Below are 14,899 nucleotides of genomic sequence, written 5' to 3' on the forward strand. Positions count from 1 at the left end.
TGCAATTACATTTGCACCAAACTAATAAGTGGGAAGAGGGCATGTGGGGAGCTTTTAGGGTGTTAGCACTGCTCTGTTTCTTGAACTGGGTGGTGGCTGCACGGTATTTGCTTTACAATGATTTGCTAAGCTGTACATTCATTGTTTACGCACTGTCCTATGCATGTGCTATTTTTCACCATTTAAAACACAAGTTCAACCAAAATCACTCCACCAAGCAGAGCTCCCAGAGCTCACTTTACCAGGAGGTGAGATTCTCTCAACAGTTTAGATTCCATTTCTCTCTCCTTCCTTCCTCTTTCATCTGCAAATGGAGTTTCCATTCTTAAATCCTCCTGCAGAGCCGAGGTGGATGTACACATGTGTATGTGCCTGCTTCTTCTGCCAAGTTCTGATCTTACTCTGGGCAAAATGCCCCTCCATTTGACCCCTTTTGTCTGGTCTGACCTCCAAAGAACTCTCCTTGGGATTCAAGAATATCCAAAGGCCAGGAGCAGAGGTTCAATTCCATTCCTCCTGCAGAGTCAGGCTGGAGAAGGAGTGTTTTTTCCATTTACCCAACATTCTGCCTTTTCAATGTACGCAGACTGCAGACAGAGTTGGCCAGCAAAAGCCAGGAGACGAGTGGCCAGACTCAAAGACAAGAGACTCTGGTCTGTGGGCCCAAGGCCCAGGGCCATCATTATTCACTGTCACACCAAAGCACCTCGTCATCTTGGGCTGCCTGTTGGGGAAACTTTCACTGGATGGGACCTTCCCTAACTCAACTTTAATCCTATTTAACAGGATTTATGGGATATGGCCATGGTTCTGCCTAGAAATTCCCTTGGAAGGACTATTGCTATAAGTCTGGTTAGGAAAAACTGACGCTCCCAGGGCAACTAGCAATAATTTGAAGATGCTTATAAGGTTTATTAGAAAGAGTCTGGACAAGGAACCAGAAGACCTGAGCTCCAGCCGATTCTTTCCCAGCACTGTGTCTGTAGGAAAACCATTTAAATTTCCTTTGGTCTCATATCTTATCCAGCTCATAGGAACAAAGAAACTAAATGTAAATGGGGTGCTTTAAAACTACTGCTGCTGCTGCTGCTGCTGCTAAGTCACTTCAGTCATGTCCAACTCTTTGTGACCCCAGGGACTATAGCTCACCAGGTTCCACTGTCCACGGGATTCTCCAGGCAAGAATACTGGAGTGGGTTGCCATGCCCTTCCTCCAGGGGATCTTCCTGACCCAGGGATTGAACCCATGTCTCCTGCATTTCCTGCATTGCAGGCAGATCCTTTACCACTGAGCCCCCAGGGAAGCCACTAAGTAAAACCACTAAAGCTATACAAATATAAGGGATGATGATGATGATGACGATTAAAAGGTTCCAGTTCTTGCTACTAAACATTCCATAGTTTTGAAAAAGAGATAGCTCTCATCAATGTAACTATGGTTAGTTTTGGCGAAAACCCAGTGACTGTGGCTGTTCAGAAGATAGATGCTGCTGGGTGGCGGCATTGCACCAAATTCACCCACAGCCCCATCCTTTGCCAGCAGAGAGGGCTCAGCTGCTAGACAAGGCTGGAAACAGATTATACCCTTCAACAAAGCTCAGCGCACTGGCCTTCTCAGAGCTGAGTGCCTGACCTTGCTTGGCCTCATGGGCACTGTGTTCTACCCCCAGAGCCATCTTTCCCAGGCTGTGTTCTCCAGAGAGAATGAAAAACATGTGGCTGCCAAGTCAGGTAAAAGCAGAAGAGGAGGCTGTCACTGATGTTCCTGCACATCTGGATGGTTCCAGGGGCCAAGAGAAAGGGAGGTACTTTTCAACTTCGAAGGTCCAACTAGATCCTGGTCTAATTCCTTTTGAACCCATTCGAAAGAATCAGACGCTGGTTCTAAGGAGGAGAAAGAATCCCAAGCCTGCATGAAGTCCATTGGTAGTAAGATGCTGTTGACCATTCCTAATCCCATCAGTCTAGCTATTACTATCAGGGAAGGAAAGACTCAAGATGCCAAGTAGCCTGATTCTCTTAGGGAGCCCCTCCAGGAGGAGTGGGGTGATAAGAGTAAACTGGCAAGAAGATCCTATTGGGCACCTTGGCCTGCCTCCAAGTTTGGGCTCCAGTACCCTGACCCTGCTCATTAGACCTCACAACTGAAGCGACCATGGACCTACCAACCCTCCCAGAGCAAACGGCCACGTTCAGACAGCACTTCATCCCAGCACTGAGGGAGTTAAGCCTACGGGTAGTTGAGGAGGCTCTGGTGTTCTCTATCTTTAAACATTTTTTTTTAATTGGAGGATAATTGCTTTACAATGTTGTGTTGGTTTCTGCCGTACAGCAACATGAAGCAGCTGTAAGTATACATGTATACCTTGGCTCTTGTGCCTCCCTCCCACCCCAATCCCCACCCTACTCCTCCAGGTCATCACAGAGTGCTGGGCCAAGCTCCCCGTGTCATACAGCAGCTTCCCATCAGTTATCTGTTTTACATATCAGTTCAGTTCAGTTCAGTTCAGCCGCTCAGTTGTGTCTGACTCTTTGCGACCCCATGAACCGCAGCATGCCAGGCCTCCCTTCCCACCACCAACTCCTGGAGTCCACCCAAACCCATGTCCATTGAATCAGTGATGCCATCCAACCATCTCATCCTCTGTTGTCCCCTTCTCCTCCCGCCCTCAATCTTTCCCAGCATCAGGGTCTTTTCAAATGAGTCAGCTCTTCGCATCAGGTGGCCAAAGTATTGGAGTTTCAGCTTCACCATCAGTCCTTCCAATGAACACCCAGGACTGATCTCCTTTAGGATGGACTGGTTGGATCTCCTTGCAGTCCAAGGGACTCTCAAGAGTCTTCTACAACACCACAGTTCAAATGCATCAATTCTTCTGCACTCAGCTTTCTTTATAGTCCAACTCTCACATTCATACACGACTCCTGGAAAAACCATAGCCTTGAACAGATGGACCTTTGTTGGCAAAGTAATGTCTCTGTTTTTTAATATGCTGTCTAAGCTGGTCATAACTTTCCTTCCAAGAAGCAAGCATCTTTTAATTTCATGGCTACAGTCACCATCTGCAGTGATTTTCAAGCCCCCAAAAATAAAGTCTGATACTGTTTCCACTGTTTCCCCATCTATCTGCCATGAAGTGATGGGACTGGATGCCATGATCTTAGTTTTCTGAATGCTGAGCTTTAAGCCAACTTTTTCACTCTCCTCTTTCACTTTCATCAAGAGACTCTTTAGTTCTTCACTTTCTGCCATGAACGTGGTGTCATTTGCATATCTGAGGTTATTGATATTTCTCCCTGCAATCTTGATTCCAGCTTGTGCTTCTTCCAGCACGTCTCATGATGTACTCTGCATAGAAGTTAAATAAGCAGGGTGACAATATACAGCCTTGACGTACTCCTTTCTCTGTTTGGAACCAGTCTGTTGTTCCATGTCCAGTTCTAATTGTAGCTTTCTGACCTGCATACACGTTTCTCAAGAGGCAGGTCAGGTGGTCTGGTATTCCCATCTCTTGAAGAATTTTCCAGTTTATTGTGATCCACACAGTCAAAGCCTTTGGCATAGTCAATAAAGCAGAAATAGATGTTTTTCTGGAACTCTCTTGCTTTTTCCATGATCCAGCAGATGTTGACAATTTGATCTCTGGTTCCTCTGCCTCTTCTAAAACCAGCTTGAACTGGTCCTGGAAGTTCACGGTTCACATATTGCTGAAGCCTGGCTTGGAGAATTTTGAGCATTACTTTACTAGCATGTGAGATGAGTGCAATTGTGCAGTAGTTTGAGCATTCTTTGTCATTGCCTTTCTTTGGGATTGGAATGAAAACTGACCTTTTCCAGTCCTGCGGCCACTGCTGAGTTTTCCAAATTTGCTGGCATATTGAGTGCAGCACTTTCATAGCATCATCTTTCAGGATTTGAAATAGCTCAACTGGAATGCCATCACCTCCACTAGCTTTGCTCATAGTGATGCTTCCTAAGGCCCATTTGACTTCACATTCCAGGATGTCTGCTCTAGGTGAGTGCCCACACCATCATGATTATCTGGGTCGTGAAGATCTTTTTTGTACAGTTCTGTGTATTCTTGCCATCTCTTCTGAATATCTTCTGCTTCTATTGGTGCATACCATTTCTGTCCTTTATTGAGCCCATCTTTGCATGAAATGTTCCCTTGGCATCTCTAATTTCCTTGAAGAGATCTCTAGTCTTTCCCATTCTATTGTTTTCCTCTATTTCTTTGCTTTATAGCTGAGGACGGCTTTCTTATCTCCCGTTGCTATTCTTTGGAACTCTGCATTCAAATGGGTCTATCTTTCCTTTTCCTCTTAGCTTTTCGGTACCCTTCTTTTCACAGCTATTCCTAAGGCCTCCTCAGACAGCCATTTTGCTTTTTTGCATTTCTTTTTCTTGGGGATGGTCTTGATCCCTGTCTCCTGTACAATGTCACGAACCTCCGTCCTTAGTTCATCAGGCGCTCTATCAAATCTAATCCCTTGAAATCTATTTCTTACTTCCACTGTATAATCATAAGGGATTTGATTTAGGTCATACCTGAATGGTCTGGTTGTTTTCCCTTCTTTCTCAATTTAAGTCTGAATTTGGTAATAAGGAGTTCATGATCTGAGCCACAGTCAGCTCCTGGTCTTGTTTTTGTTGACTGTATAGAGCTTCTCCATCTTTGGCTGCAAAGAATATAATCAATCTGATTTCGGTGTTGGCCATCTGGTGATGTCCATGTGTAGAGTCTTCTCTTGCGTTGTTGGAAGAAGATGTTTGCTATGACCAGTGTGTTCTCTTGGCAGAACTATATTAGCCTTTGCCCTGCTTCATTCTGTACTCCAAGGCCAAATCTGCCTGTTACTCAAGATGTTTCTTGATTTCCTACTTTTGCATTCCAGTCCCCTATAATGAAAAGGACATCTTTTTTGGGTGTTAGTTCTAAAAGGTCTTGTAGGTCTTCAGAGAACCATTCAAATCAGCTTCTTCAGCATTACTGGTCGGGGCATAGACTTGGATTACCATGATACTGTATGGTTTGCCTTGGAAATGAACAGAGATTATTCTGTTGTTTCAGAGACACAACAGTGCATCCAAGCACTGCATTTCGGACTCTTCTTACATACGGATTTGTCAATGCTACACTCTCGATTCATCCCACTTTCTCCTCCCATGTGTTCACAAGTCTGTCCTTTACATCTGCGTCTCTATCCTTGCCCTGCAAATAGGTTGATCTGTGCCATTTTCCTATATTCCATATATATGCATTAATATAGAATATTTGTTTTTCTCTTTCTGATTTACTTCACTCTGTATAATAGGCTCTAGTTTCATCCACCTCATTAGAACTGACTCAAATTCGTTTATTTTTTTGGCTGAGTAATATTGGAAAAGACTCTGATGCTGGGAGGGATTGGGAGCAGGGGGAGAAGGGGACGACAGAGGATGAGATGGCTGGATGGCGTCACTGACTCGATGGATGTGAGTCTGAGTGAACTCCAAGAGTTGGTGATGGATGGGGGGCCTGGCATGCTGCGATTCATGGGGTTGCAAAGAGTCAGACATGACTGAGCGACTGAACTGAACTGAAATATTCCCTTGTATATACATACCACAATTTCTTTATCCATTCATCTGTCAATGGATTTGAGGTTGCTTCCATGTCCTGACTATTGTAAATGTTTAATAGAAATGAACATTGGGATACATGTGGCTTTTTGAATTACGGTTTTCTCAGGGTACATGCCCAGTAGTGGGCTTGCTGGGTCATATGGTAGTGTTATTCCTAGGTTTTTAGGGAATCTCCATACTGTTCTCCACAGTGGCTGTATCAGTTTACATTCCCATCAACAGTACAGGAGGGTTCCCTTTTCTCCACATTCTCTCCAGCATTTATTGTTTGTAGATTTTTTTGATGATGGTCATTCTGTCAGGTATGAGGTGATACCTCATTGTAGTTTTGATTTGCATTTCTCTAATAATCAGCCATCTTGAGCATCTTCTCATGTGATGTTGGCCATCTGTATGTGGTGTTCTCTTTCTGGGAACGTTTTAGGAGTGTAAGGAGTGTGCTGAAATCAATCCTTGAAACCATAACGTTTCATCATCCTTATCTCAGTTCTCCTGGCAAAGCAACAGAGGGATATTTGCCCCCACTCTCTCATTGGTCATAACCTGAGTACTTTGTTCAACTTTATCCCCTCAGGAAACACACAAAGTAGGCAGCGGACCTTTCCCACTTCACAGATGGGAAAAGTGAGATATGGCTGCGTGGGCATGGCAAACAAAGAGTAATTCACTGTCCTGACTCCTGGTCCAGTGGCTTTTTTTGCCCGCCTGAGGAGCCTGGCATCCGGTCCCATCACTTCATGGGAAATAGATGGCGAAACAGTGGAAACAGTTTCAGACTTTATTTTGGGGGGCTCCAAAATCACTGCAGATGGTGACTGCAGCCATGAAATTAAAAGATGCTTACTCCTTGGAAGAAAAGTTATGACCAACCTAGATAGTATATTCAAAAGCAGAGACATTACTTTGCCGACTAAGGTCCATCTAGTCAAGGCTATGGTTTTTCCTGTGGTCATGTATGGATGTGAGAGTTGGACTGTGAAGAAGGCTGAGTGCCGAAGAACTGATGCTTTTGAAGTGTGGTGTTGGAGAAGACTCTTGAGAGTCCCTTGGACTGCAAGGAGATCCAACCAGTCCATTCTGAAGGAGATCAGCCCTGGGATTTCTTTGGAAGGAATGATGCTAAAGCTGAAGCTCCACTACTTTAGCCACCTCATGCGAAGAGTTGACTCATTGGAAAAGACTCTGATGCTGGGAGGGATTGGGGGCAGGAGGAGAAGGGGACGACCAAGGATGAGATGGCTGGATGGCATCACGGACTCGATGGATGTGAGTCTGAGTGAACTCCGGGAGATGGTGATGGACAGGGAGGCCTGGCGTGCTGCAATTCATGGGGTTGCAAAGAGTCGGACACGACTGAGCGACTGAACTGAACTGAGCTGAACTGAAGAGCCTTACATACACCTTCTTACTTACATCTGCTATCTCAACTAATCACCCACCAGGGAACCTCAGCTTCTCCATGAGAGACCCCCCAAAGCCCACTTTTTCATGAGGAATAATAATATATTTACAGTCATCTCATTATTAAATTTATCTTACATTAACATTCTAAAAAGTAAATAGTTTTCTACTTGAAGTAGCAGCTCTTTGAGCCACTGCTTCAAGAATTCATTCAAGGACTGGATGCCAGTCAATAAACTTCTCATCCATCAGGCTGAACGATGATCATTCCTTTTCTGATAATTACATGATTGCTTATTTACATGTTGAAGCATCACAACAACAAATCAATGTCAACATTACTGTTTACGACTTCAATCTCCTATCAGCTGTGAAAACCATAGCTCCAGCTGTGCATCTCTTTCGAACTCAGTCATACAAATGCATCTCTGTCTACGGACATTACATTACTAGTCTACTTTTCCTGGAGGTGAGCAGCCTGAATGGTTTCCAATAAGGGGTATTATTTATTAGTAAACATTTTATGTCTTTTTTTTCTAAAATGGATTTGAGATGGATTATTGCCCCTTCTCTCTAACACACACAGAGACATGCACCAGAATAGTTTCTTTAAGAGAGGAAATTATTAACCATATACCCAGAAGAGAGATGACTCCACCTTAAAATATGAAGTAAGATACTTATTGTACTTTTTACATTTTATTCAGCTCTGAGTTCCTGCGAAGTCAAGGGGAAAGTAGATATACATTGTTTAGTGGTTCTTATATATGGGAAAAAGAAGGTATTTACATTTATATTTCACTATTTCTTTTTATCACCAACAATTTGGCATGATTTTGGATGAGTGTTTTATGTATATTTTTTTTCTTTCCAAAGAATAATGAGTTAAATATAACCAGGGTACATGCTTATACACTTTGAGGTTTGATCAAGAGAAAGATATAGAAATCTAGAATCTTCCTTACCTCCTCCAGCTTGTCCACTCGCTCCACCAGTTTGGTGGTAACTGAATGCAGCTTCAGGAGATCCAAGCCGTAGAAAGCTCCTTCCAGCATGTCTATAATGGTGGAGAGCTACGAAACAAGGGCAGGCATCAGTCTAAGGCTGGTGCAGATAGACCGAGAGGGAGACGTCTCCGTGTTGGAGGGTGGACAGGGACACCACTAGCCAGGAATTGTGAGGTGGCCCTCAGAAACTGGCGCTTATGCGGGCGGATAGGCAGATCCAATGGTGTAGGTGTGTTCTGTCTATGAGTATATGGTTAAGAAGATAGAATCCTACAAGTCAACTGAGGTCTGAATAGCTTCACTAAACTGCTTGTACTTCCTTTATTAAGTCTATCAGTTGGATGCATGTCTGTCTTTCCTACTAGACTGTGAGCTCCTTGAAAGCAGTGCAATGTCATCTTCATCCTCGATTCCCCATGATACCCTGGCCCATAACAAGTGATATATAAACTCAACAAAGTGGCTTATTAACATCAGTGCCTTGAGGATATGCTTCTGAAATACTTCCATGCAGTGTCTGCTGAAGTCCCTGGAAGACACCAGCAAGCTTTACCTTAGCACTAAAAGCAAAACTGCCCCTGGGAGGTAAAAGAGACCCAGAGGCCCTCCTTTAAGGTGGCAAGTTGTCATGGGTACCCAGCTTTCTCAATTTTTTTTGACACTGTCCTCCCTGCCAGTACAGATCCAGTGGGAGAAAGGTGGCTGAGGTGCTGGTGACATCCAGGTCATGCAAAGTTTAGGCACAGGAAGCATGAGAGATGCTTAAAGTGAGCCTCCCTGCCAAGGACTATCCCTGGGAAAGTCTGCTGGACATACGTGTGCCCCACAGCCTTTCTATCAGATAAGAACTCTATGTGTGAAGCACTCATGTTTCAAAGATCTCTTTCCTCTCCATCAGATGAAGATAGCTGAAGTCTAGGTGAGAGCCACGGAAGGGCAGCCAGTGAGTATGCACTGTGATGATTCTCTGATTCCTAAAATGTTGCCTGCTATTGTTTCAGAACCCCCCAAGAGTCCAATCCTATAACTGAGTGATTGTGCCTTTGGTTCAGAAATTGTTTCACAGCAGAGCTGCAGCTCTGAGTGACATGGCTGAATTCTGGGACACTCATTTTACTGGTAAACCCTGCTGCTGTTGCTGCTGCTGCTAAGTCGCTTCAGTCATGTCCAACCCTGTGCGACCCCATAGATGGCAGCCCACCGGGCTCCCCTGTCCCTGGGATTCTCCAGGCAAGATCACTGGAGTGGGTTGCCATTTCCTCCTCCAATGCATGAAAGGGAAAAGTGAAAGTGAAGTCGCTGAGTCACGTCCGACCCTTAGGGACCCCATGGACTGCAGCCTACCAGGCTCCTCCGTCCATGGGATTTTCCAGGCAAGAGTACTAGAGTGGGGTGAAACCCAACTCTGCTTAAAGGAATATCAGTGACGACCAGTTACCAAGTGTGCGCCAGCTTCTGGCATAGCAGTAGCACTTTACATGGTCATTCACTATTGGGATGTGTCTATCAAGCCCCAACTATATGTCAGTCATTGTGCCAAGTACTCAATAGTTGTCATCTCATCTATTCTCAAAACCCTCAAAGGTAGATGTTATTCTTCCTACTTTTTAATTCGAGGAGACTGAGGTCAGGCCAGTTGAATAACTTGCATATCACCATGTAGCAAGCACTAGCAATGATTTGAACCCAAGTCTGACTCTAAATCAAGCTTATCCCATGAGCCCACACTACAGATGAAGAGGGGAAGGTGGGGATCAGATGAAGGCCTTAGCTGACCTATGCGGCTGCCCCAGATAGGGCCTGAGTTTCCCTACCCTGTGGTCCAGGATTATAGGATTCCAATTATGAGTATAGTTGCTTTACAGTGTTGTGTTATTTTCTACTGTACAGCAAAAATGAATCAGCCATACATGTACATATTATTGCTGTTGTTCAGTTGCTAAGTCATGTCAGATATTCACATATCTTCTCCTTTTTGGATTTACTTTCCATTCAGGAAACCCATTCGTGTCTGACTCTTTGCAACCGCATGGACTATAGCCTGCCAGGCTCCTCTGTCCATGGAATTCTCCAGGCAAGAATACTGGAGTGGGTTGCCATGCCCTCCTCCAGGGAATCTTCCTGACCCAGGGACTGAACTTGGGTCTCCTGCACTGCAGGCAGATTCTTTACCATCTAAGCCACCAGGGAAGCCCTTCAGGTCACCAGAGAATTAAGTAGAGTTCCCTGTGCTATATAGTATATTCTCATTAGTTATTTATTTTATATACAGTATCAATAGTATATATGTGCCAATCCCAGTCTCCCAATTCCTCCCACCTCCCTCTTTCCCCTTGGTATCTATACACTTGTCTCTAGGTCTGTGTCTACAGGATTGCAGTTTGCTGGTTGGACCTAGGGCAGGCCCCAGGCCTCTTCTTCCCTGGGTCACCCAGCTCCTGCACTGAGGACTAAAGGCTCACTGCTCTCTGTGTGTCTCTGGGGTGCCTGCTGTGCTGACAGTAAATCATGGCAGTAACTTTCCTGGAGAAGAACGCTGAGTTCTTTTGGCTAGCTGGGTCTGGCAGCTGCTCCCAGGCCCAGCCTCCTTGGCTCCAAAAGAGAGGGAGGCATACTTTGCTCTAGGCATCACCCTCAGACATTAGAGTTGCAAATGACCAGTCTGTCAGTTTGTCAGCTCCGGATCCACACACAACACTCTCCGGCCCAGAGCCTAACCTCCTTTAAAGGCTAAAACAGGGCCCACTTACTCCAAGGCCTTGATCCCCAGCAAAAGCCTTGTCAGACTCATGGGTCCCTCTCACACAGGCCTCACCCTCTACCAGGTCCTACCTTCAAGTCCCGGCTGTCTGCCTCCCGAAGCTTCTGGAGCCTGAAGTCTCCCTCGCAGGGATTGAGGGCGGACGGAGGTGCCACGCAGGCACACTTGCAGGAGGACCCCGAGGTGATGGTCTCCACTGTGTAGAAGTCTTCCTTCCGGGAGGTCCCCGCGTTGACCCGCTGGCAGGCATCTCGGCCCAGGGGTCGCACTACACACTTGCACTGGCAGTCCGAGCCCTCAGACACGGCCTTGACTTTGTCATAGTCTCCCAGCAACTAGACAAAGACAGAGAGACCAGGTTGGGGCTGTGCAAACACCAGCATCCGTCAGGGTCCCGAAAAAGGCTCTACATTCACTTTGTCAGATGTGCTGCTAGCCAGAGATCTCCGATAACTCTGGTGCGGAGTTGAAGGGGTCATCGCCAACACAATTTGCTGACTCTAGCATTTCCTGGAAGGCACTCTGAGTTCAGCTCTCTTTACTTATTTTGGAAAGGAGTGCATTTCTCAGGGAGCCTTAGTCTTTTATCACTTAAAGGAAAAAAACAAATAAGCTCCATCATTCTTCCAACAGTACTTGCCTCAGCTAGAATCCAGATTTAGACTAAAGAGGGAAAGGAGAAAGGATTGACGGAGGGATTGGAAAACTGACATTCCAATTTCAAGACTACTGGCTTCTGTTCCCCTTCATTCATTCTCCACTTATTGAGTGCCACCTTGGGACTAAGCTTGGTGCTATGAGAGGTAAAGCAATGAATGGGCCAGAGAGCCTGATCTCAAGAGCTTACTGTGCAAGAGGTCTCTAAGTTACGATCACACCAAGCAGGGAGCGGTAAGTACCCCGGATGTGGGAGTCCACTGGGAGCTCCAACAGAAGGCCACAGAGCGTGGCTTCTAGAAGGAAGTGGTATCTGATGTGGCCTCAAAGGATGAGTTAGATTTGGAAAAAAGAAACTGGGAGGAGAGAGACAGATGCAGATGTCAGTAGGTTTACTCAGCCCAAGGGTTCATTTGGCTCCTAGAATAGCTTCTGCACCCAAACCCCAGGCCAAAGCCAGGAAAGCAAACTGGCAGCACTTGCTGCCTCCACAGTGCTAAACATTTCCTTCTGAGTGCTCGCCCAGGCAGGAAAACACGCAATGGCAGGCAGGCTGGAACCACAATCCTAGGCACTTGCTGGGGACAAGGCTCCTCCCCAGCTCCTCTGCAAGACATCCTATATCCCCAAGGTCACGGCTCCCTCTGTGGGCACAGGGAACGGTTTCCTTCCTTTGAGTAATGACCCTGGCAGGCAAGCTCTGGGCTTGTTGGAGTGGACATATTCCTGGGATGCAGTTGGGGGAAAGAAGTCTTGTAATGTTTTTCTTGCAAAGTTTGGGTTTCTTCTAATACTAATATTTGTGTTAGGACTGTTGTCAAAGGCAGAATGGATCAGTGGAAGACAGAGTTATAGTTCAAGATGACTTAAGTGGCCGGTCTTTATGGGCCGATGGAAAATCATAGCTGTCTGTTCTCCGAAACTCTGCTTAGATTCCTGTATAGCCCTACTCAGAGACTCTGGGTGAATTCCTTCCTTTCAGGAGGCTCAAGTTTCAGGAAAGTTTTTGTTGATGGTCCTCCAGAGCCCCAGTGTGATGGATTTTTAAGTCTTTTTGATTTAGGGGTCAGTGCGAGGTTATGGATGAGCATAGGGCATATATTAGCATTATTCTTAAAGGAAGGGTGAGGTGACTAGTGTCTGATAAATGCCAAAGTGGAGCCGATCATTCTTTCTACAGGAAGGAGTCAAGGACCCCAGTCCAAGGGCTTAGTAGAGGCACAGGCAGCACTATAGGGATCCTTTTTCAGCCGTCCCTCCTCCTTAGGATTAAGGTGACACCCACCACACAATCATCAGGCCGGTCCTGGAAAGCATGCAATAAACAGTCTAGAGAGAACTGTTTTTTCCTGTCATGAGATCAGGGCTGCAGACGGTCAGAGGACCTGGGTCTGCCCATCTCTAGGGCCCTTTACCGTTTCAAGCCTTATGGTCCTTATCTATAGAGCAGGAGTAAGCACGCGTGAGGATTGAGGCAAATTAAACAAGTGAACGCTCTCTGTAAAAGGATGTGTTACAGATCCTGTGCCTACCCGCTGTCACTCCTGGCTCCGACACCATCTGCCAGACCTGAGTGGATCTGCATTTCCACCTCATCTCCCCAGTGTGAGGGGGGCACTTACCATCAGTGCCAAAGTTGGGGGCTCACCTCACGTTCATCACACTTGTTGCGCTCTCTTTCCTCCCTGGGGGTCTCACTCAATGTCATGAAATATCTCCCCATGGGTTACACCATCTGCCTTCGGTCCAACACGCCCGCCTGTTTTCACATTCCAGTTCTGACAAACAGCCACACAGACAAGAGATGGCCATACTTTCCACAACCCTTGAACCAAAAGGTTTTGATATTTTTTTCTTTCTTCTCAGGGAGTTGTGATGTGTCTCCCTTTCCTTCTCCTCTCCTTTTTCCTGATTCTGTAACCTTGAAAGACCCTATGACTTTGAGAGGAGGACCCATGTCTCTTCAGCTAAGAAAATGTTCTGATAAATGAGAAGCAAAAGCCCTCCCCTTCGGTAATGGAGGGACAACCAGCTGCCTCTGAACGCTTCAGCGAGGACCGTCTTAAGGCTCTTGCCATCACTGGGGCAAAAGGAGTGGGCATGGGACTCGCAGCCTACCTGAGATAAAACGTTCTCCTGGTTGTCTGCTTCGTTTTGCAGAGTCTCATCCTCTGTGGGTGCCACCGTCTGCACATCTGGGGGCTCGGTCGTCCCGGTGGGGGGAGAGCTGTACCCCCAGCCCAGAGTCGTAACCAGAGCGAAGCAGAGAACTAGCAGCAAAGACTTGGCCATGAGGAAGGCGACAAGAGGGAGCTCGGCCCCTTGGAAGAATGGCTGGGGTCCGGTGCGGAGGGGGCAGGGGGAGCGGGTATCTCAGCAAGGAGTGAGGCGAGAGGGTGTCTTGGCTGGAGCCCCAGAGTGACTGCTCTAGAGCTGGGTGCGGCCGGGCAGGGCAGGAATGTGCGCCCCAGAGACCCTGGTCATCTCCTTCCCGACGCGATCAGCCGGTAGACAGTGGGGCGCAGGGCAGGAGGAGGTGACAGGAAGGTGGAGGTGGCAAGGCGAGCGCGTCGTCCTCTGGAGAGGGCTCAGGTGGAAGGAGCGGGTCCGGCGGATGCGAGCGGGGCGATGCGCGCCGGGGCGGGCGGCGGGAAGCCTGGGGGCGCACCCGGGCCCTGTGGGAGTGCGGGGCCGGCAGCGGCGGCGGTGGCGAGGGCTGCTGGGCCAGGGCGCCGCGCAGCGCTGGCGCGGAGGGAGGGCGGAGCCTCTATTGTGCCGGGCCGCGGGGATGCAGCCAGTTACCGCGCGGAGGAGGAGGAGGACCGGGAAGCGCCCTGGGCTCCGGCGGCGGGGAGACCAGCCGACCCCGCCCCCGACTCGACCTCAGCGGCTGCTCACGCCCTCCAGGGGTGACGTCGGAAGGGCGCCTCTTTCATCTGACCGCAAAGGGGAGAGAAGTTACCCTGAGCCAGGTGCTTGAAGTTCGGGGATCCCTTGTGCCCATTCTCTCCGAAGGAGCGAGTTTCCTGTGGGTTGGCAGGTAGGTACCAAGAGCTGTCTCCAAGCGAGAGCCAGTATAGATGGATCCTCAGCAACCCCTTTTATTGCACCTGGAGGACCGAAGGAACATTTGCTCTTGGATGTTTCTTTTCCCTGACGACTCTGGAAAGACACTTGGCAGCTTTGAACTTAGCGCCACTGGTCGTTTGCTTGCCTGCCACAGCTTTAGAACCTGGTAATACCTCCACCCAGAGGATAACTACTGAACTCTCTGCAGGAGTGTCCTCAGTTCAGTTCAGCCGCTCAGTCGTGTCCGACTCATTGCGACCCCATGAACCGCACACGCCAGGCCTCCCTGTCCATCACCAATTCCCGGAGTCTACCCAGACTCATGTCCATTGAGTCGGTGATGCCATCCAACCATCTCATCCTCTGTCGTCCCCTTCT

General features: G+C 47.5%; 1 protein-coding gene across 3 annotated transcripts in view; it reads right to left on the reverse strand.

The window, feature by feature from the left end:
• Window positions 1-14,616, reverse strand: part of OLFML2B (olfactomedin like 2B) — a 48,867-nt gene extending 34,251 nt beyond the window's left edge. For 2 of the 3 annotated variants that reach the window (XM_069547181.1, XM_069547173.1), the window contains exons 1-3: window positions 13,571-14,326; window positions 10,867-11,130; window positions 7,993-8,100 (exon numbers count right to left, since the gene is read on the reverse strand). In XM_069547181.1, coding sequence (XP_069403282.1) covers window positions 7,993-8,100; window positions 10,867-11,130; window positions 13,571-13,744 — 546 coding nt within the window. In that variant the 5' untranslated portion in view covers window positions 13,745-14,326. Of the gene's footprint in view, window positions 1-7,992; window positions 8,101-10,866; window positions 11,131-13,570 lie in introns of all 3 variants that reach the window. The other variant, XM_069547191.1, reaches the window with a different exon arrangement.
• Between the last annotated feature and the right edge of the window lie 283 nt (window positions 14,617-14,899).

This window comes from Ovis canadensis, chromosome 1, assembly GCF_042477335.2.
Source record: "Ovis canadensis isolate MfBH-ARS-UI-01 breed Bighorn chromosome 1, ARS-UI_OviCan_v2, whole genome shotgun sequence".
NCBI lineage: Eukaryota > Metazoa > Chordata > Mammalia > Artiodactyla > Bovidae > Ovis > Ovis canadensis.